General features: G+C 33.2%; 1 protein-coding gene across 1 annotated transcript; it reads right to left on the reverse strand.

Annotated features, from left to right (window-relative positions):
* Nucleotides 1–3,195: 3,195 nt before the first annotated feature.
* LOC118344664 lies at nucleotides 3,196–4,314 on the reverse strand. The gene has a single exon (XM_035685768.1). It carries the CDS (start codon nucleotides 4,312–4,314, stop codon nucleotides 3,196–3,198), a length of 1,119 nt encoding a protein of 372 aa, XP_035541661.1.
* Nucleotides 4,315–25,149: the final 20,835 nt, after the last annotated feature.

Below are 25,149 nucleotides of genomic sequence, written 5' to 3' on the forward strand. Positions count from 1 at the left end.
TTCTTATTCAAATTCTTTTGGCATAGCACAATTGGCCACCATCGTACCAGAGCATCATATCACATCAGAGGCCATGTTTAACCCCCGTGGTAGGGTTGTGCAAACCCCGGTAGTTAACTGAGCAGAAACAGAATGTGAATCTTCCCCTTATTTATTCTCGGAGCCCCAAGTGTGCACACAGGAAAGACCACTAGAAAACCACTTTGTTTCCAAAGTGGGTGCACCAGAAACAGAACAGTTGGTACCAACCCAAACAGAAGCCACTATTAACACTCGTGGTAGGTCAAATAGGTCACTATCCACCAACCACATCCCAATTCAGAATGTCATGCCAAAAGTTTTCAGAAATCACATCATATCAGAATACGGAACACCTTCATAACAGAACAGAGTTTTCAGAAAGCATATCATATCAGAGTACAGACCATCTTCAGAACAGAACAGAGTTTTCAGAAATCACAAAACATTATTTTATGTACAAACTTTCATATTCGCTCTCTTTTTCAGAGTTTAGAAGCAAAATGCAAAATAGCTTATGTCTACACCAGTCATGCCAGAAAATACTTTATTCTTAAATAGAATTTCATGAGTAATGCAGAACAAATAACTGAGGTAGTTCAAGTATATTTTTATAACAAAATATGTTCATTTTCAAAAATCAACCTCAGTCCATTTTATTTTTATGCAAATCTAGCATAGGAATCCCGCTTACCTGGAACTCTTTAGTCTTTCAAAAAATTCCTCAACAAAGCCGAACAAATATTAATTTTCACCTATTACATAATCACGTAATTTTCATAAATATCCAATCGAAAACGTATCTCAATATTTAAGCCTAAGATGCTAAAATAACTTATTTTAATTCCTCGAAAATCTAAATTCACGAATTTCTAAAAATGTTAACACTTCTCAAATTCCAACTAAATCTCTGACTGAGGTATTAACTCTAACTTATTTACTAATGAAGAATCAAACTATCGGATTTAATACTACATAACATAATTATGCCAAAAATTTCTTTTTAAGTTATACATAAAATTTATTTAACAAACTATATCATAATAAAATTATAACATTATCAATTGCTTTCGAAAGAGGCTTTACTCAAAATAAATTAAACTTACCAAGATCATTTTGGTAAATATGGAAAATTTAGACTTTACAAAATACATATCAAAGTTTTAAAACACAATAATGTAACTTGAAATTCAAAGGTAACAACGAAATTTTCTATTTATTAGACCGACTATGCAATAGTTTCTGTAGTACTTTGTTTGAAACATGATCAAAGGGGTATAACGGTAATAACATCTAGCCTATTAGATTATAGACTTCCTCACACACCTATATATTTATATATATATTACCCTCTTTAAGTCAGCAACACGAAAAAAAAATAGACAAGAGGAAGTGGAGTGCAGACTTACGATTAAACCGAGTTGTACGTGGAGGGGCAAGGCACGACGGCTGGGCTGGAGGAACTATGGTGGTGCTGCTGGGCGCCGAGGAGGGCATGCAGTGGTGAGGCCACCTACGCTGGACGGCGGAAGCGAGAGAGATAGAGAGCACGGAGAGTGCGAGATGAGGGAGATACGGTGAGAGAGAAAATAGAGGGGGAGCAAAGCCGAAAGGGGAGCTACAGCGAGGGGTGCCGGTGGCTTACGGAGAGACCAAGGTGGCGTGCAGCAGACCGAAGGTGACGGGACGATGGCTGGTGGCTTGGGTTGGCAGGTTAATGGCGCACGGAGGTGGGAAAACACTCCTCTATTTCTTGGTGTAAAAACAGGGGGTGGGGATAGTTGGGAACCGGACGGGGTACTCGGAGGGACGGTGGCGCACGGCCTGGGTGGTGAACTGGGAGAGGCTGAGGTACCGTGTGCGTGGATTGAGTTCGGCGGAAAACGACGCGTTGGCCTGGCTGTGGGGGGGTGGCTGGGCTGCTGAACGTAACCGAGGCTTGCGGTTTGGGTGCTATACGGAAGTGTAGGGACTGGCTGCAAAGGCCATGGTTTCTTGTGTGCTGGGGGCGTGAAATGAGGGCAGCGGCAATGAGTGGGTACAGTGGGTGAAGGAGGCTGAGACGTGAAGAGAAAAATAACAGCAATGAAACTTGCTAGCACAGTGGAGAAGGGATCTAAATTTGGCGAAGAGGAGGATGAGCGGCACTTAGTCTAGGGTTGAGGTTGCTTCACATATATATATAGACTATAAATAGAAAATAGATCAAACCTAAATAACAAGGGAAGAAGAGCGTGCATGGAAATGGAAACGGCTTGAAGTCGTGCGACGAGGAGTCTGGACAACACTTCCACGGGCTGGGCTCTCAAGTCTTAAAAATATATTTGGCCACATATTGGATCTTGAATTATTGCATGGATTTACTTAAGTCTCGGGCCTTGACTAAACCCAAAAAAATATATGCATTTGTCCCTTAAATTTTTGAGTAAAATATCACTTGGTCCATTAAAAATTTTAAACTTAATTATCAAGCCTATTGAATTATTATATTCCACCAAAAACATCTTAGGCTCAAACTCTAAAAAAAAATTAAAATTACTCATAATCCCAAATGATTTAACTATAAACCCAAGCATTTTGTAAAGTGGCTTGGCTGGCCCGAGTGTTACATCCTCCCCCCCTTAAAAAAATTTTGTCCTCAAAATTTGATGCACTCAAAATCACGTCTAATACACCAATCCTTCATATTTTCAACAGTCCTAACTTCCTACGCTCCTCAACTCAGAAATCTCTAAAATCCAAGGGTTGATTTCAAACTCGACCTTAAATCTAAACCTAAAAGTATGAATCTTAACCATAGATTTGAAGTCCCAATTTAATAACTAAAAGAGGACTAAACCTCGCCAATAATTATACCTCACAATTAACTAAAAGGGGAGCTCTCAAAATAATATTTAGAATCTCCGAAGAACAATACAATCAAAAGTTCCAAACTTAAGTCCTAAGTAGTTTTAGTTCACAAAATTTCCGGAATGCATAGAAATTTACTTTCAACCATACCTTTCCTAAACTTCTCACTTCCAAAACAAAAACTAATCCATCAAATACCTAAATCTAGAGGAGTCTCGTAGATATAAAATATTAAGTCTACAACCCCTTTGCAAACCTCTTCAACCAAAATCAATATTCTAAACTATACTACTAGAAAAGTTTCCAGCAAGCATGATTAATCCTAACTCAGCTAAGACATAAAGCTTTCAAGGAGAAAAAGAGTGAGGTACCTGTGATTGCTTTGTTGTCATCCTCTGCACCTTCAGATGTCAATGCAAACACTCGGGCTGGTCCCATTCTACGTTGATTATTTCCTTCACTTGTTTGTTGGGAAACTGGAGGTGGGTTAGGCTTCCTGTTATCCGACAGAAGCAAAGGACAATCCTTGATAAAATGTCCGGACTTTCCACATCGAAAACACGTCCTCATTTCTTTTCTGCACTCTCCCGTGTGTGCATTATTACAAAAATTGCAGAGGTTATTCGATTGAAATCCTTGCATTCGCTTTTGACCTGAGTTGCTCCCTTCATTTCTCTTCTTCCATGACCCTTGATCCATACCCGAGGATCCTTGTGGAGTAGTTCTCTTTCTTGTTTCTTGCAATTCCACACCCCTCTTAATATTTTGTTCTACTAAAATTGCCTTGTGCACTAACTCCGAAAAACTCTGAATCTGCAAGACCATTACCCGTTCATATATTTGGTAATTTAGGCATTCTTCAAACTTCCTGGCCTTCTTCTCTTCATCCGGGATCAAATATGGGGCGAAGCGTGATAACTCTGCAAATTTTGCAGCATACTGGCGTACCGTCATGGTCCCTTGCACCAAGTTAGCAAACTCTCGGGCTCTAGCTTCCCGGTCGGCCCTCGGAAAGAAACGGTCGAAGAAGTTTTGCTTAAAGTGAGGCCAGCTCACAACTCCAGTTCCATCAGCTTCTCTGATGGCTTTCTCAAAGTTCCACCATCTCTTCGCTTCTCCGATTAATTTAAAAGTTGCAAATCGAACTTTTTGTTGATCGGTGCACTCCAAAACACTGAATATCTCTTCAATGTCCTGCATCCAATCTTCAGCTACATTGGAATCGCTTCTTCCATCAAAAGTGGGGGGATGGGTACTATTAAATTGTTTGAAAGTGCATCCTCCTTCACTATTGTTACGTTGACGACTCGAAGGATTCTGTGCGAGATCGTCTATAAGTTGATGCGCTGCTGCTCGTAGTACTTCGGAAGAACTCGTATTTGCTTCCCTCTCGTTATTGGTTGCATTCAAATCTGACACATTTCGTTCTCGACGGCGAGGTGGCATCCTGGAAAAATTTTAAAACTTTACAAATTGTTTTAAAAACAAAATTATAGAGTTCATGAATAAAAAACGTTACCCGTAAAACAAACCTATAGTCTAAACCTTAAGAAGTATGAATTCAACTCATAAATCTGTATAAATCCTATACATATCTACTCTGGTTTGCAGAATTTCAAATCTTAATTATCCACATCATTAACTCTCTATCCTCAACTTCTGACGTCTTAAATATGGAATTACTTCCTAAACCTACAGATATCCAAAAACTTCATAATTTATAGTTTGCAAAATCTCAAACCTTCGATCAAATTTATGTAAACCTCAAATTCTAGACCTCCAAATCATGTCTACAACCTTCAAAATAAGCCAATCAAATCTGAAGCCTCAAATTCCTAAAATCTCAATCCATATAGTCTGCAGAATCTCAAACTTGTCTCTAATACCAACTGTAACACCCCAATGGAAGGCCCAAACCACATTGCCTATACTCTAAAATGACTAGTCAATGATACAATTAGAGCCCCATTGGAACTTTATAAAGAGCAAGAACTTCTCCTTCCCAAACAATGTGGAATCCCATACACCACCTATCCTTATCCATATCATATGGGGCATCACAACTTCTCTCCGAATGATTGGTGACCTGAGAGCCTTCTCGTACCACGTGTATCTCTCAGATATTGCTGAAAAGCTGCAAATCTATCTTTATATGTCTATCTTTCTCAAATTTAAAGTCCTTAAATTCTTAAAATAATCTTGATCTGTCGATAAACTCAAGATACAAACCACTTACTAATGTGGCCAATAAAAATGAGGTAGTAAATAAAATATTTTATTACTATATCTTAATGCACACACAGACAATATATATATGTATATATATATATATATATGTATGTATGTATGTATGTAATGGAGATGTTAAAAGCATGTACTTAGGAAAGAGATAATAATGGTTTTAAGCTGTCGTTTATTTTGTTCAACCATATGATCCCCAGTCTATACCTCTCATTAAATTATTTATGTGTTAGGTTGATCTACTCATTGAAAATTTATGCTAAGTGATAGTTTATTGTGGGATAACACCATTAATTCAAGACACTCAGGGACCATAGCATAGTCTCAAAACTCTGTTATTTACCAACAGTAGTTCTGTCCCCCAAAAGATGAGTTGATGGTTTTGTCAATGCATGATCGGTAATACTTGCAACAAGAGATTACCCCGTTTGTTTTTACAAATGGTCTCATCTCATTTCATCTCATTTTAACATTTAAAATTATAAGAATACAACACTTTTCAATTTCAAATTTATCAAATTTTTAATTTTTTTTTATCTAATTATTAAAAATTTCCTAAACTTCTAGACAAAATGAAAAAAAAAACATTTAACTTTTTTAAATCTCAAAATAAAAATAATATTAAAATTTTATATTTTAACAATATTTTAAATTTATAATATTTTTATTCAGTCTTTTCTTTCTTTCTTTTCCTAAAATCTCATTAAAAAATCTTAATTTAAATTATTTCATTAATATTCACAAACTCTCATTACTATTTCCAAATTTCTTATCTTATCTCATCTCATATGTGTAATCAAACGAAGCCTAAAACTCTTTCCATATTTTGAACCATGATTCATAATTTGGTGTGAAGATGATCTTTGTTATCACAACTAGGTAGTCTTCAAAAGTATAGTACTATTAAGATACATATGATATAAATTATAATTAAATTCATTCTTATAATTAAATTCATTCATTTCCATAAGTAGTCTAATCTTTTGGGATAAGTAATAATTGAAGATAATGTTATAACAGAAATCCTGAATTTAAATCTTAACACTACAGTACTACTTCCCGAGCTTAATTCTCGGCAACTTAATTATAGTAATTTAACAAGTAGTAGTTTGTAATTTTAGAATCACTTTCTTGTAAAATTTATTAGGCCGAAACGTACCTGTTGAGGTTATTGACCGGTCCCGGATCATACCTATAAGTTGATTAGCCTCACTCAAGGAGCCTCATAATTTGTGTAAAGAGTAATGACTCATACTTAAACGAGTAGCAATTATTGAAAGTACTAATTATATATAATATATATATATATATATGTATGACAGTGCTATTATTTGACGACATTTACACTGTACATTATACATATGACATAATTTAATTTGTAAGATTCAACTTTTAAATTTATCTTCTAAATCAGATTATATCACGTGGAGTGATGTAAAGACTTTTAAATAGATTTATTCATGTATATATATAAACCATGGCTAATTTATGTCATGAAAGGATTGAGTACTGATCAGTGACTCGTGTTCTCAACCCATAGTTTTTACTACCACCATTAATGGAATTCAAAGGATATTTTACATATATTATAGAATATGTATTTATCTATATATTTATCAAATATACTATTATAGTTATATAGTTATATAACTAGAACTTATATAGTTAAATTTAATAATATACTAGTATGAACTAATTATTATAAAAACTATAATATAAATTGGCTAATGATAGTTTAGTATATGTAAACATCATAGTATTAGTACCATACATAATCAAGTACTATAGAAATAAGTTAGATATTAGTATTTAAATAAGTCTAGTATAATAAGTTAATAACACATATACTAATTTACTAAAGTATAATAATATTTAATTAGACACTAAAAAGTCTAGTATATAATTAAGTTAAAAATAAGTTAGACATCAGTATAATAACATGTAATACTAACGTATAACATGTAATTAGACACTATAATATAAGTCTTTTATATAAATAAATTAGACACCAGTATAAAAATAACTAATAAGTTAAGTATAATCAGTTAATAACACATAATACTAATTTACTAAAATATAATAACATGTAATTAGACACTAGAAATAAGTCTAGTGTAGAGATAAGTTATAAATAAGATAAACACTAGTACTATAATATAATAACATGTAATACTATAGTGTAATAACACGTCATTAGATGTTAAAAATAATATGTAATACTATAGTATGATAACATGTAGTTAGACACTATAATATAAGTCTAATATAAAAATAAATTAGATATTAGTATAGAAGTAAATTAGCAGTGAATTATTTATTTTTAATTTTTATAAAAATTGAAATTTAAAAGTTCACAAAAAATTCTTTTTAAAATGAACTAAATATGAAACTAAAAAAAGTCAAACGCTAAAAGCCAAAATCTAACTTTGCTTCGACAAATCGGAGTCGGAGTCGAATCAGAGCTTATACAATTCGGAGTCGGAGTTCAGATCTGAACTCTGACAAAATTAGAGTCAAAGTCAGATTTATAAGAAAATTCGATTCTGAATAAGTCGGTACTCACCCTTATGACTGCTTAGCTCGAGTATAATGCATATAAACTCGAGTACTTGAGAATTCGATTCATTTGCTAAATAAACTATTTATTGACCAAATACAACTTTTATAAAATTGGTTTATTTAGTCATAAGAAATAAGAGATATCAATAAAATTAGAGTTACAATTCATCTTCTCTAAAAACAAAATGAGGTCCAAGTTGTTTAAAAACAAATGAGTCAAAACTTGAACTCAGTTTATCAATGAAAAAATACATGCAAAATCCGATTTTAAGCATTTAAAACTCATCAACATATTTCTTTGGGAGAACAAATGGTGTCATGAAAATCACCGACATTTAATATTGTATCCCAGAAATGTGTGTGGATGCACGAGTCATAAGGTCAATAAAAGGGGCTTGTATGAGTTGCACATGGGGGAGTAGAGGTACGTCGGTGCATGCTTTAGTACAATCAAAGGAACAACTGCTGCAATTGCATGCAACAACATGGGGTCCAACGTTAATTATCTATTGGGAATCTAACCTTTAACTCTTTTTTTCTTGACTTATGGTAAGACTTTTTTTTTTAATTGAATTTTTTTTTTTTTTTATAAATCTTATTTTTTTTATATACCTAACAGATCGATGATGTGGAAGGCTTCTACATCAATTATATTAGAAAATAATTAATATTTTAATATTTTTTAAATTAAGTCTGTAAATAGTATGTTAACACATCAATTTATGTGTAGCAAACCTCATCTTTTTTTTTTAATTTATTATCTTTAATTATATCTATTTTAAATTAAATAGAAAATTAAACATAAATCAAATCATTCAGCGAGACTAAAAAATATATCTTATAAATTTAATATGAAAAATAATATTTTTATATCTAAAAAACTATAATGTCGAGCATATATGTCTTACTATTATCACCAAGCTTCTGAATGATTGAAACCAATCCCATTTGTTTCTTCTGCTTTTGTTTTTGTTTTTTTTTTAAATTCTGATTTGTTTTCTTTCCTTCCTCTAATTAATTCGATATTATTAATTTGTGGCTATTAGTATGCTTTACACGATATGTTATTAACTCGATCGGACCCCTAGGGTTCATTCACATCGATCGATATCATCATGACTTTTCAATATTCGATTTTTTGTTTTCTACATTGTTGGAGGAAATGATAATGGGGTATCCATATTGGTATTATATGCTGCATGAGCTGCAATCAATCAATTATATTACAGTCGATATTATGCCTAAAATATCAATATTGGTATATGAGGACATCAAAATTTAGATCATGAATTCATGATAAGTTCAATTAATTCAAGAACCTCAAGAACAGGTCAATCATAGATCAAATTAAATCACTTTCCATTGACTTTAATGTGATAAAAAAAAATTAAATTAATTCTATGTAACTTATATCCTAACACTCATCCTTATCAATAATATTACAACGGCATAAGTTGACAAAACCAACAATTTTATGTGTCACGAAGACCTCATGAAAAAATCCCGTCAAGGATGATCATCGTTATAAGAGCATTCTCAATGAATTATGGATTTCGCATTTGTATATAAAATAGAATTAACCATCCCTAAAAAAAACCTCTTCATGTGATCAATTTATCTCACCCTCTTTTTTATCTCTGTTGTTATTCCTCAAAAACATATTTAAAATAGATAAAATATTGTTTTGATTAACAATTTAGGAATAATATTTTTACATGAAATCACATAGTGGGAGGGTTGTTAAGCATGATGATATCAGGACAAGTCATGAATCCAATACCTATTTGCTTGGAAGCTGAGTTTTGGGATGGAAAGGGCCATGGAAGGGGACAGCCATGCATCTTTAAACTGGTGGATCAGATCCTTCAGGAGAGTACTACAAGTTAGTTAGGGTCCACCTAACCTCATATTCAAGACCATATATATATATATATATATATATATATATATATATGGAACAAATGGATAAGCTTTGGAAGTATTAATTAAAACGATGTTTGACTGTGACAAAGATTGCCACCAATTTTTATTTTCTTTCAACTGGGTCCTAGCTAGCTAGCTATTGAATCAAACAATTCAAGTGCTGGACATTGATTCGACAAATAATTGCTATCAGACATATATAAACCTCTTGCTTGGTACCAATGCTAGCCGTACGTTTAAGAACTTAGAGGTCATTCTACATTTTTGGGGGAGTTTTTAGAAACCTTTGGAATTTGTTTTCATATTTGCTGTCGATATTTTTGTTAATTTCAGGGTACAAGTTTTCAAGTACAGCTCAAATTAGAGACATTCGTTTTAATAAGTTATTCATAAAGAACTCAATGGCCGGCCTTGTGGTCATGTGACATTTATATATCCCTCAATCGATCATAAGAAGTCATTTAGAAGTTCAGATAATGATTTGAGATAAGAGTTAAAAGTTTAATAAAATATTATTAGAATATAATTAATATTATTTCTATTTTAAGATTAGAAAATGTTGAATTGTTAATTATATTTTATTTTAAAGTTTGAAAAAGTTGTAATGATGAGATGAAATGACTTTTGAATCTAAACAAAGTAGAATCAAGTCTTTGTGTGTGTATGTATGTATGTGAGTTGTGCTATCCATAAACCTCACACTCTACACACCCACTTAAAAATATATCATTTTATTTTTTTATTCTATTTTACTCACAAATATGTTTGGAATCATTTTCATTACGTGGGGATAAAAAAATAAAATGACATATTTTTAAGTAGATGTGCAGGATGTGAGGCTTATATCTAGAATTTTTCATTATAATATATAAAACAATCGACATTTTCCCCTAGCTTAGTTGTCAATAACATAGTCGCATAAGAAAATTAGAAAAGAGAAAAAAAAAAAAAAAAAAACACATTTGCAATAACACGGTTGGGGCAAGCCCTACCCTTAGACCGGGGGGGACTAGAACCCAAGGGCCTACATCTACAACACGATACACACGGGAGTACTAAGATGTATCATGACATCAAGAAGTGGCATTGGTGAAAAGGGATGAAGAATGACATTTCTAAGTCTTTTGAAATTCTGAATACAGACCGGTTCATCCAGTTTTTTTGTTGGGCTATTTGGTTTCTCAGGCCCAAATGAAAATATTATACAAAAAATATACTTATTAAAATGTATTTATCTTATGCCTTAAAAGTCACTACAACGTAAACAGTAATAAACAGTGATTACTGTTCATGTTAAAGTGCAAAAGCGGCTGCCGTATGGGTAATGATCTGACATAGCCCTAATTTGAATTGTTTTCGGAGACTTGATTTGGTGGGCTGATCAATAATTCTAGACTACCAAAGAAAGCTACAAAATTGGATATCCACGGCCCACATTTAGTTAGATAATTAAAATATAAATTCAATTTTAATTTATAAAATATTAATCTTTTATCATTAAATAAAAAATAGAGTTTTGTTAAATATTTTTAAGAGAATAAAATCATGTAAGTAATTAAAGATTTTAATATAATTTAAATCTCATAATATTCTTAATTAACTAAAATTATTTAGATAAAATAATTTTTTTAGTGCTCCCTGAGTTATTGAATAGTGTGGTTAAATTATATAATTTATATATTTTGTTAAGAAAACTATTGCTAGAATATTTAAAATCTTTTAATTTTTATATTACTGTAACATTTTGTTATCATGCTTGTTAAAATTTATTTCTCTACTCTTGTACATTAAATTATTGACTAATTAATTTTATTTAAAAAAACATATTATTTTTACATTTTGTGAATATTAGTCACTAAGAAAACGTGCATTGTACGTCACTCACTGCTAATTTATCTTATATATATCAAAAGTGTACTCTTAGACGTATACTATATTATATATTTATGTAACCCAATATATAAAGACAAATAATAACAAATTAATAACTTAATATTAATATTCATGTTTAAGAGTAAGTTTATATTAAGGAAGCATAAATAATAAGAATAAAGTTTCATGTTATATTAATTTCATAATATATATAATACAAAAATTAATATGTATGTATATATATATACTAGTTACCTGTTTCCTTACCACTGTGGGTTTACTTGCCACAGGGACTTCAATTGTCGGTGCATGGATTGCTCGTCGAGAGGTGTAGCTCACCAATTACTTAACCACAGACACTCCTTGCCAGTTACGCAATGCACAAAGTGTTCTTCGCCAATTGCTCTCCTACATGGTGCTGCTTACTAATTGCTCACCACATGAGGTATTCCTTGCTAGTTGCACATCATACAGAGGGCCCTTCACCATACACATTATTTTCCATGCCATTTGCATGAATTTTACTCAGCGATAGTCCCAAAAGAGTAGAAAAAAAGGGAGCTAATTGACTTGAAAGTGAACTCGCTAAAGACAAAGAATTTTCATTGCTATAAAAGTGCTCAAGGATGAACAATTTCCCCATGCAAAAATCATTCAGCAGCGAATGATCTCAATCAGGACAAATTACTCTGGTTTGACTCCTTCAAGTTTGTTATTTTATTTTTACTAATAAAACTGATTTTTTAAAAGACTTTTCCCACATAGCTCTTCAAGGTTCCATGAGAATCTTGGCTGCTACATGTTGTGGGAATATATTTCATTAGAAATGAATCACATGGTGCGAAGCACAACAATGAAACGAATCTCGGGCTCCACTTGTGCATCTCAATTTATCTTCAATAAAATAGGTCATTCGGTATCGCAGACTCCATTTATTCAAATTTCATTCTTATTTATTTTGCCTCTCGGTTGATCTTTATTTTCCTATAGATCTCAACACATCTTCACATATTATATTTGTTATTATCTCAAATTTGAAATCTGAGATGTTATTGTCTGAGATGTTAATATTGTTTGTTTGTCAGATGTGCAGATTTATTTCTATTTTTTTCTTCTATTGTGAATCTGTACATAAATGAATGGATGTTGGTTTCTGTTGCCTTTTTTTCCCCTATAGATCTCAACACATCTTCACATATTAGATTTGTTATTATTTCAAATTTGAAATTTGAGATGTTATTGTTTGAGATGTTAATATTGTTTGTTTGTCAAATGTGCAGATTTATTTCTGCATTTTTGTTATTTTCTAAAATCTAAAATCTTAGATGTTATTATCTAAGATATTAATAAGTCGAAGTGCAAAATATTTGGCAACCCTGTTTAGATGATGTTTTTTTGGGTAGCCGCAATTTTTAGTTTTTACGTTATTATTTGTAGTTGTAACTTTTTCTTTTTGTCACGTATATGCCTATTATGTTATGAATTTACGTTATAATTTTTTAGATTGTAAGTATTGGGCCTCAAATTATTAAGCTAAAGTTTTTTGAAAATTCTGTTCATGGACAATTTTTTTTAGTTTGCAATTTAAATTTTTGTAACATGCATGTATATGTACTATTTCGTGAAAGCATATAAAAGTTTATATTTAACTGAGCACAAAAGCAAATAGAAGCGTACCGAGTTGATTCCAAAATCCACAAATGAAGAAGTAAATTTCACAAATAACTCAGAACCTAGAAGCGAACAAATAAATTTGGAAAAATTAGAACAACGAGAGGATCGAGTTTTATCAGAAGCAAACAGTAGAAAATAAAGAAGATGACAATCACTTTTATACTAAGGCACAAGCAGTGAAAGCAATGGAAAAAAAATAAAAATAGAATCAGATAAGAGCTGCGGAAGCAGTGGGAAAAAAATAACAACTGGAGAAAAAAATTGGTAGAACTTAGGAGAAAACTAGAACGTAGTAGAAGTCAAGATCAGAGCAGGAAATGAATAGAAAGTGGAGGGCAAAATCGAGAAAAATATTTAATTTAAACCAGTCGGTGCAATCGGTGCAAATGGTAATAAAGAAGATAAGAACTGGAGAACAAAATTAGCAGAACCTGGGAAAAAATCAGAACATAATAGAAGTCAAGAACAGAGCGAGAAAATGAATAGAAAGTGGAGGGCAAAATGGGAATAAATTGTTATAGGACACGATAAAAAAGAAAAAGAAGGGTAAAATTATAAAAATACATATAGAAGATAAGAAAAAATGAAGGACAAAAAGAAAAAGTAAATATAAAAGCAGGGGCAAAATCGATATCAATGTTAGAACTAAAACATAAAGGGAAAATAAATATACAAGCAAAGATAAAAATAGAAAAATGGATAGACGAAGATCTACATGCTTATTGACGTTTATTATATATAAGATATATATATATCAGTTCGAATGGATCCAAATCGGTTTTCGATTCCTAGAAAACGAAACCGGACGAATTGGTTGTGAACCAGATCGAATCGGGCAGTTTTTTTATTTTTATTTTCTTACATCCCTATGCAAAACCACGTAACGACAAAAGAAGAAAAACCCAACCAACGAGATCTCCTGAGATATTTTCTATGAAACCTCAAAAAACATGTTTAGTGAGATCGCCTTTATGCCGAAACCCTCAAAGCCTTTATGTCGAAACCCTCGTCTATGTGTTGAGAAGTAATCTGAAAAAGGAAAAACAAAAGAAAAAAAAAATCTAAAGGAGAAGAAGAGGGAGGACGAGAAGAAAAAATAGAGAAGAGAAAATAGAGAAATAGAAGAAATGAAAAGGGGAGGCATGAGGAGTATGACTGTAAGACTATCAATCCAGTCAATCTCAGGGTGTAGTTTTTATGGACCGGACCAGACAGAGACCGACCGAATGTGTATATAAATATATAAATATATTATATAGTAGTTTTATAAGTCAGTTATATAATTTTCATCCAAATGATCACCATTGACCATATATACAATGAAATTATTTAATATTCATTAATCCTATATAAAATGTTAAATAGATCACTTAATTTTAATTTTACTAATTTAATTAATTTTTTTGTATTAATTTTTCTGTCAAAACAAGAAAAAAGAAGAAAAAATGTTCATGAATGAAATCAAACCGAATGGATCGACCAGACCGATAGCTAACAGTCCGGTCTAGCAACAATGATGGATCAAAATTTTTGATCCATGACCCCCCTCGAACCAGACTAGACCGATTACACCCCTAGGCATGAGGAAAGTGGAATGGGAAGAGCGACAGAAGACTAAATGTAGATAGTAAAAACATAAAAATCTAGGTTTTTTGCGAGTAAAGTGTAGTGGGGTAAAATCCAACTCACTATCCCCCCATTTTGAATTTATCTTCCAAGGCATCCACTCGCCCGCCTTTGGGTCGGGAGGATTGGGAGGGTTGGAAACATGATGAAATGGAGATGAACTTCATAGTAGGATTGCCACGGACAGTAACTGAATAGAATTCCATGTAGATGATCATTAATCGATTTACTAGGAGTGCTCATCTCCTTGCCATCAAGAACCTAGAGTCTTAGGGAAAAACTAGCACAACTATATGTATGGTAAACTGTCAGGCATCATGGGGTACCAAGAGCAATTGTTAGACCTAGATGCTCGATTTACCTCCTCATCCAAGAAGAGTTCGCAATCGGCTGTGGGGACTACGTCGAGCATTAGTAGTCGCCGAGAGACTTCCTAGGAGTGTGTAAACCACCAACCATAAAAAGGGAGATTGTTGTGATCACTTTTCTTGTGTGAATCTTTATTTCATACTCGAGATTTGCTTTAACAAAAAAACATCGGGGAAAAAAGCAAAAAGGATTCAAACATATGAATCCTCTAGTTACGACAAAGTGTACTTGCTAGACAAATGATCAGCTTGAACCCAACATTCAAGTCCTCCATAGGAGAGAGTCGGGGAACTTATTTCCTAGTAGAGGAGCAGGGATCACCATAGCAGGTTTTGCAGGGCTAATATAACTCAACTATTGGGAGGTTAGAGTTTCCCCATTGGCTGTTAATTATCCTTAAACGGATGTCCGTCTAGGAGAAAAATCGCAGTACACAGATAACAAGGAGCAAATAATGAGCAAGCAATAATGAACAAGCGAACATACAATCAATTATTATCAAATGAAGTAGATATCAATGGCCAAAACAGTGATCATCAAACTTATTAATATCAATTATTGTAGCAATTATATCAACAAATTCTTTTTCCCTCCTTAACTTGCATTATCTTGAATTGTCAAATTTATTCTTATTTGCTGTTCAAGGTATCTTGTAACCTGCACACTTGGTTTCAGCCTCCAAATGGATTGTACGCCCTTTACTCCCCTTCATCATCTAGGGCTGTCCTCTCATAGGACTTAGTGATCTCCATGGAGTATACATACCCCTAAGGACTACATCCTCCGTTGGATGTATTGCATTGTCTCATAATCAGCATAGTGCTAGTCGTAGGATCAAAACATCCTTTGCTGAGTCTTTTATTACAAAATGACTGAAGCTATGTTCATAATTCCATCAATCTATTATAAGGGCATGATCAAAAGCAATGTCATCTATACGAACATGTGCAATGTTTGATGAGTGAAGGAAAAAGAGCACAAGTTGTCAATTCACTTGTCTGAATAAAAGCATATGATTTCCATCATGATAATATGCATTTAATATCAATAAAAACCCAACATGAGACCATACCAAAATAAAAGAAAATAATAACTATGACAACATAATCATGGTCAAGCTAACTAGATTATAAAAATGTTAAGGGTAGCCATAGTTATAATAAACTGTTAGGTGGTTAGTCAAATCTAGCAAAATAATAAATAATGAGTCAGAAAAAATGGAATAACAGTTGGACTAGTCAATAGTAGTGAAATAATAATAGTTATGGAACAACAAGTATTAAATTGTTCATAGGACTTTGTACAGTTCCTACTTACATTGATCAATTGTAAAATCCTTTTCTTCCTCGCCTCAGCATACTGATGCACCTACCTCTACTTTCCATTTTTTTTTCTCTTCCTCGCCTTCCTCACCCACTTTGCACCTCACCTCTTTACGCTCTCCCGCTTTTCTATTTTGTAGGACACCCGACATTCCTCAAGAGTTAACTAGACCAGAAAATCAACCATGTTTCAACTTTAAAGTTGTTGTTGTTTCTTTTTTTTCTTTTTATTTTCTCTTAGGAAAAAAAAAGAAAGATAAGTTGAAAGTTGTAGGGATAAACTTATATCTACAGTTTAAATAACCATCATAAAGTTTTGAACCGTGACACTTGCACCAGCAGTGGGATGGAAAAAACACACGAGGGGAGTTTGTGTTACTATACACATGAATAGTATTAAGACGTCTTAGGTTTAGTTTGGTTTCACAGATGGTCTCAACACATCTCCTCCTATCTCAGCTCATCTCAACATCAAAACATCATTCCAATATACACAAGTTATCCAATCCTCCCCCGATTTATAGCGTCAGGCGCCTTACTGCTTAATTAAAAAGTGCAAAGAAGGTTAAGTAGGGCTTATCTATTGCCAGCCTGCAACCTAGTCCTAAAATGAGATTGCAAGTTGCACAAAGGAAATCTCAATTGAGGGTTTCAGTTGTGGAAGATAGTGATCATCCCAAATCAGACTCGAGGGAGGATTCAGCGAGGCCACAAGTTGCCCTGTGGAGGAGCACGATCTTCATGCAATAAACTCAGGCAACAAAGTTTGCGATGCTCAGACTCAAGGGAAGACCAGCCGAGGTTGCTAAGGCAGGGTCAAATTGGGGGGGGGGGGAATCAGGCAATAAAGTTTGCGGTCTTCCAAAGGGAGACTTGACAGAAGACCGAAAGCAACCTTCGTTTGTGAAGGGCCTCACTAATCGCGAAGTAGACTCAAGAGAAGACTGCAAATATATATAAGAAGTGCTACATACACAAAAAGAGTACACAAAAATAAATTTACAAACTGATATGGTTTCATATGATCCGTTAGATCTTTACAATAAAAGTAACTTTACAATCTGACGTACTGTATCAAGCTACATTAGTTTGTAGGTTTACTTTTGTGTAATCCTTTTGTGGCTAAAGTATTTCTCTATATATATTAAGGTTCAAACATTAGGAAATTGGGCTATGTAAGGCCCAAGTGAGACTGCAAAAATAAAAAATAAAAATAGTATAGTATGTTATAAAATCTAGATCTGAACATTATTTGAAAACTAGAGCACTCTCAATGGTTTCTTTATCAAGTTTAAAATACATTACCAAAACCCATTTTTTCTATTTTATATACTGACTTTACATTAGCTTATCCTTTTTTTTTTTTTTATCTCTATCATTTAATCGATCTTTTTCTTTTAATTTTTTTATTCATTTTAAATACTTCCTCTAACTACCCATGATATCCTCATATCTTGTGATATTTACAATTTTACAATATCTCTCCATATACAATGTCATATTTCAGATCAATCCAAATTTATAAGCAAAATCAAAATTGATTCAAAATATAAAACAAGAGATTATATTCTCAAGATATATTCTTCGGCATATTCTGAAAAAATCCATTTTCGATAATTGTGAAAGACTATTCTCAATATATTCTTGGCTATATCGTGAAAGTATCTCATCTATGATAATTATGAAAGATATTCTCAACATATTCTTGAGTATATTATGAGAATATACCTTACTTTGATTTATTCAAAACTTTTAAGTATAAATAAAACAATTTGTTCTAAAGTTTCAGCAACATTTTCAATTTCCATTTCTTTGCACAATTCTTCTAGTTCTCATTTCCAGTCTTTATGAATCAATTCTTTTAGATTTTTTACTATTCATCATCTCATGATGAATTGATATTAAATTTAGTTATTGCCATGAAAGAAGAATGCTAGGGTAATGAGGACGTTGCACTCGAAATTTCTTACGAAATACATTTGGAGGATATATGGTGATTCAGCAAAATAATCCAAGAAAAGGCGTTGGTTGACTTCAAAAGCATTTCTTCAAATGAAAGCAAGTTGCGGAGTAAAATTACACGTCTTTCACTACCCAAGCATTATTTTTTTTATAAGTAAAAATATTGTATATATCAAAAGGAGAAACCAAGTACACTGAATGTATACAAAAAAACACTTTACCCAAAATAACCCAACAAGCCCCTAATAACTACCCAAGCATTATTCTTCCATGACAATTACTAAATTTAATACAAACTCATCATTAGATGGTAAAGAGTCAAAAATCTCAAAGTTGAGATCCATAAAGAATAGATTGAAAGGAGAATTAGAAAAATTGTGCAAAGAAACTGAAATAAAAATATGAGTGAAATTTTAGAACAAATGGTCTCATTTATAGGTGAAGTTTTGATTAAACCAAAGTATGGTATATTCTCTTAATATACTAAAAAATATATGAGAATATTCTTTCACAACTATCAAAAATTTATACATATATAATATTTTTTCACAATTATCAAAAATGGATATTCTCAAAATTTGCAAACAATATCTTGAGAATATTCTTTCACAATTATAGAAAATAAATATTCTCATAATATAATCTCTTTATTTATATATATATTGAACCAATTTCAAGTTTGGTTTGACTTATAAATTTAGATTAGTTTGAAATAGAACATAATTATATGATATTGTCTATGAGATATTAAAAATATCCTATGATATGAGAATGTTATTGATAGTTTGAAATGAATAAAAAAATCCCCACTTGAGTTTTCCTAAGGGCAACTTGCTGCTCTGCCTAATCCTCTCCCTCAAGTCTACCTCAAGACAATCACATATTCTATAGCCTCAATTCCCATTCAACTTTGCCTCGGGGCAACTTGCATCCTAACCCAGGTCTTCCATCGAGTCTGTCTTGAGGAGCCTGTGATCCTCTATAGCCAAAGTCCTTTCTCAAGTTTGCCTCAAGGCTACTTGCGACCTCACCCAATACTTCTTTGAGTTTGCGTTGGGACAACCATAGCCCTCCATTGATATTGCCTCTGTATGACTGCAACGCTCCACAACCTAATTCGCCATATGAGTTTTCCTTTGTGTGTGACTTGTGGCGTTGCCAATCCCTACCTTGAGTTTGCCTTAGGATGACCAAGGTGTGCACAACCAAAATGCCACACAAGTTTTCCCCACAACAACTTGCGTACTCGCCCGGTCCTCCTTCATGACAATCAACTTCCATAGTTAAAATCCCCCCTAAATTTCCTTTGGGCAGCTTACGACCTCACATCTCCCTCAAATCTACCTTGGGATAGCACACCCTCCACAGCCCAAGTCCCCTCTCAAGTTTGGCTATGGGCAACGAATCTAAGTCTGCCTCGGGATGAGAACAAACCTCATACAGAAGTTCCGATTCGACTTTGCCTGGAGTGACTTGTGGCCTCATCTGATCCTCCATTGAGTCTGCCTTGAGATGATTGAAATCCTCCAGAGCCCAGGTCCCATTTCGTGTTTACCTTAGGGCAACTTACAACATTTCCCCTTCCTCCCTCGAGTTTGTATCGGTATGATCACGATGTTTCAGATCTGAAGTCCCCCCTTGAGTTTCCTTAAGCAGCCTCACCTAGGCTCCTTTGAGTCTATCTTGGGACAATTTATGGCCCTTCATAGCTCAAGTGCCCACTTGAGTTTTCCTAGATTTTGTTTGGGGACAATCCCAACCTTCCCCCCATCGATTTTTCCTCTAGGCGACTTGCAGTATCATCTGCGGCCTCGAGACGACTGCAAACCGTATAGCCACTCAACTTTGCTTCAAGTGACTTGCGGCCTTGTCCAGTCCTCCATTAAGTTTGCCTCAAGATTTTTGTAATCGTCCATGGACCAAGTCCCCTTTCGAGCTCACCTCAGGGAAACTTGCAGCTTTTCCCCATCCTCCCTCAAGTCTATCTCAATACGGTTGCAACCCTTCACAGCCGAAATCCCCCCCTTGACTTGGCCTAAGGGAAACTTGCAACTCACCTAGTTCTAATTCGAGTCTGTCTCAAGACGATCACAACCCTTCACAGCACAAGTGTTTGCTCGGGTTTTTCTCGTGGTGACTTGTAGCCTCACCAATCCCCCATGAGTTTTCATCTTGGCGACTTGTGGCCTCGCCTAATCCTCCCTCGAGTCTAGCTCGAAATAGCCGCTGACCTGATTACCTCAACTTCCCACTCAACTTTGGCTCGAGCCTTACACTTTATATATAGAATATTGCTGAGAACTTTAGGGTATTAATTTTCCCATCAAAGAGTAAATGCGCAAAAACTAGTAAGTGAGGAAATAAGTAATGATATTTGGAAATTAGACCATTTTAGGTTGTGAACATTCTTCATTAAATGGCGAGCATACTTTAGAATCTCACAATTCCAAGTCATTCATTAGATGTACAGGAACGTGATATGCTATGGTTTGTTAAAAAATAAAGGTTGAAAGTACGTAAGATTTTCGGCCCATGAATATTAAGATGGGGCATATGCTAAAATGAAAATAGAAATGTAGGATTTGGCAATTAGCGTTTGGTCGTCTAGGATTTTAAATGCTTAATATATAATAAGTATATAAACAAATATAGGAGAAATAAAATCGAAAGTTTATGGGTCAAAATGCAAATACCAACAAAAGAATCAGAAGTTAAGGGTCCAAAACTTTAACCTATCAAAATTTTAGGGTTGTTAATAGGGTTGGTCATTTCGGGATTGAATCATTCAGGGTCATTTCTGAGTCAACGTGAACACGACCTAAATAATTAAATAGGTCAAACACTTCAACCCAAATTCAACATGCCAATTTTAGTGGTTAACCCGACACAGCTTGTTTTCAAAATTAAAAGCAAAAAAAGGAAAAATTAAAAAATATTCACAAGCATTGATCATTCCTACTATTCAATAATTAGGCAAAATAAGTGCTATATTTTAGCATTTAATATACAATAACTCGAATGACCCACATAATTGTTTTTGTTTGGCTAATCAACTCACTTGGGTTAACCCAATTATTACTCAATGGGTCAAATTTGAGTCGACCTGAAATGATCTAAACTCGATTATGCCCAAACCTAACCCTATTATATTACGTGTCGAGTTCATTTTGAGTTTGTGGGTAGTGTAAAGAATTGATAGCCCTACAAAATATTCAACTCAATTGTCTTTAAAAGCTTCCTATACAAAAACTATGCAAACACCATGCCAATCGAGACTATTGTTTAGCACTAGCAAAGGAACCTTGTAAGTTTGGTTGAGTTATTTTGCTAGTTTGTAGTCAAGTGGGGTGAAATATAGTGACTAAGTGGTGTTGATACCCTTATCAACTCTCAATGGTGGGGCAAAGAATGCTCTTTGTAAAAATCTAGTGACTAAGTATGATTAAATAGGTTGTACCAATAAAGAGCACACAATCCATCTAAAATGATTTGTAGTTGTTACTTGTTCAATAATGGCCTACAGTTTTACATCTACAAATGGCCTTGTCTGCAAATGTTGTGTTTGTAATACATAATATAGTCTTCTATATTTACTTCCTGTGACAAAAACATGTAACTTTTTGTACAGAATATAATCTTATATAACATGATACAATAAACTTCAACCATAGCTCAACCATAGCATTACATGCAAAAACTTCTAACATCACTTAGATTCACACAAGGGAATTCTTAAAAAAATTAGTAAACCGACTATAAGTTGTTATTATTGGTCATAAAATCCTTGAACCAATTTGGATGGGGGAATGCAATTACCCAAGGGAAATGGAATGGAGAGAATAACAACATTCCTACAGGGGACAAATGGAAGAGAACGCTTACATCATTACATTTTTTCATTACCTTCCCATTCTACAGAACAAAATCACTTTAGTTTGTAGTAATATTAATAGTAATTATCATTATTGGCAATTCCTTTCCACTCCTTAAAAATAAGAGGCTAACTAAATCTTTTTCCAATCACATTCATCGCCTCTTCATTTTAACATTTGATATGTTTGCATTATTTTGTAAACTGCTAGATGCACCCTAGACTCAACTAGAAACATTTTGACCATTTTCCAAACTAGTACACCCCTAGACTCAACTAAAAGTTCATTTCCATGTTTACTGCTTTCATTTAAATTCATTCAGTATAGCCTCTAATTCCTGAATCACTAACATTTTAGTTTATTTCCCAAAAGAAATTTTATTAATCCAATCAAATTATACAAAAAATGCTCAAGCTAGCAGCACCATACTCACAAAACCATGGATTGTATTCATTTGAAATAAAGATAAAGCAAATATAAACACCGTATAGCAATTTGATCTAACTGGGTGAAAGGAATACACTTACTGCAAGTTACAAGACCACTTTCAAAACCCCTTTCAAAAGCTATGCTGCAGCTCTATCAAACCTGCAGGAAAATTAAATCTCAATCAATCCAAGTGGGCTTGAGGCTCACACAGAGCATTTTTTTTTTCTTAAGGTAAAATAAGATTTTATTTGATCAAGTAAATATGCAATTAGTATCAACTAAGCTATGTCATGGACTACAAAACAGATGAACTCAAGCATGAATCCAATTTTGTTTTTAAAATTCCTGATCTTACGTATTGCAATACTTTATCCAATCACCAACACTGGCCCATCAAACAACTACATGAGGCATTGAGAAGAAATTTGAACATTCAACCCCGAAACAGGAACTCTTGGTGAAGAAAAAATATCGCAACTTTGAATAATCTCTTAAAGCTTTAGGGCATGTTTGACCTCTCCAGGAAATTCAAGTTCTCTATTTTGTTTTTTTTATAGAACTTGGCATGTTTAGCATAGCCAATAGCTTCTTGTCATTTTATATTCTTTAAAAATAAGAATGCATCAACTATTCATCAAAGGAATGTTTAATAGATGTGACTAATCTTGCATTTTGTATATTATTCTTATGATTTAGATGTACATAGCATTAAAATATAAATAAGAATTACATATTAAGTTTAATCAGGTATTAAACACTTCATTTAATGAAATATAAAACTATTACATTTTTCTCTTTTATTCCTAACCTTCTCGATCAAATTGTCTCTTTAGCTCATCTGTAGATAAGTGTGTCTGTGATGCATCCAACATCTACAAAGAAACACCATGCACACTGATAAGCAAATTATGATTCAACTTTCAATAGATATGAAAAGCCTGCAATGTCACAAAAATCTTATTCTTAGGGGTCCAACATAATTTCCCACACCCTAAAAGTTAGTCGTTAGGTTTTGACAAGATAATTTCCTTATGTCACTAAAAATATGGTGCCAGATTCCAGCTTCACAATTCACATAGCCAATCTAGATCCCAACATGCACCATATTGTTAAATCTCATGTACATTTCCAGAAGTGCTACATAAACAGGTTAAACAGCAAAAAGATAACAACTGATTTTATTTTTGAAACACTCAAACAAGACCATTACACTATACAGATCCAAAATTGAGAACAATTAGTCCTTTCCCTCAAATTCCTAATTTGAAGATTTCAAACAACTCTCTTTCATGCAATTTTCTCATTTCATAAAATATGACAAAAAATGGAAACTATAGTCGAATATAAAATTTTAATCCAAGAGATTTTTTAATCTTAGATAAAAATATATATATATATATATATATATATATAACTTTTATTATTTTTTCTATGTTTCACTTCCCTCACAGACAGCATCAAATGTTTAGTTAAAAATATCTAAACTATAACCACAATCCCTAAATGTTAAAAATACTTGTCATGCACTAGAGTTCCCAGAAGTGCCACATAACAATTTATGCTGCAAAATGTTAACAAATGAAACAGTTCTTCAACAAAACCAAACAAGTTGGAAATTTAAGGAACTGGTCCTTTCCTTCAGATACTAACATTTCTATATAACAAATCAGTATCTTTCACATAAAAAATTAAAACTGTGTGAAAGAGATTTATTTCTTACCATACACAAACAATTTAATAAATATGTATTTTATTTTCTCTGTTTCTCTCGTTCAGTGACTGCATCTCTCATGTTTTAAGCCCAATCCCTAAGTCTTTTAGGCCATCACAACCAAAGGACACCAAATACCAATTTGAGCTACCTGGATGAAAGGAATCACTCACTGCCTGGTACATGACCACTTTCTTAAACAAGGCTTTATTGCAACAGCATCAAACCAGGAAAAAAAAAATATATCAATCAAGCTAAGAATGTTGCATTAAATATAGGCATTCTAAAGAGTAGCCAAAATTAAAATTGCAACTGAAAAATGAAATTCTTGACAAATTAACACTGTTAACTCTGGAACATCCTCGGCCATGCTCAATACCTCAGGGGAAAGTGATAACGATTTCAGCAATCATGGGATTGTGAATCGAACATATCTAATCATATCAATATTTAGTTCAAATTAAAAAATTAGTATTGAGGCAAACAAAACAGATGGATTGAAGCTTAAATCCTATTTTTTTTGTGAAGTTCCTGATCTTAAGTAATGCAATACTTCACTCAATCACAAAAATTGGCCAAACAAACAACATGAACATAGAGAAGAACTTTCAACAGCCCCTAAATGGGGTTCTTGGAAATACAAATATACCAAATAATTTTATGTTCACTTACATTTGTTACTTAACATTGCCAATCTTATTGGGCTTACAAAGGTAGGGCA

This window comes from Juglans regia, chromosome 15, assembly GCF_001411555.2.
Source record: "Juglans regia cultivar Chandler chromosome 15, Walnut 2.0, whole genome shotgun sequence".
Lineage (NCBI taxonomy): Eukaryota > Viridiplantae > Streptophyta > Magnoliopsida > Fagales > Juglandaceae > Juglans > Juglans regia.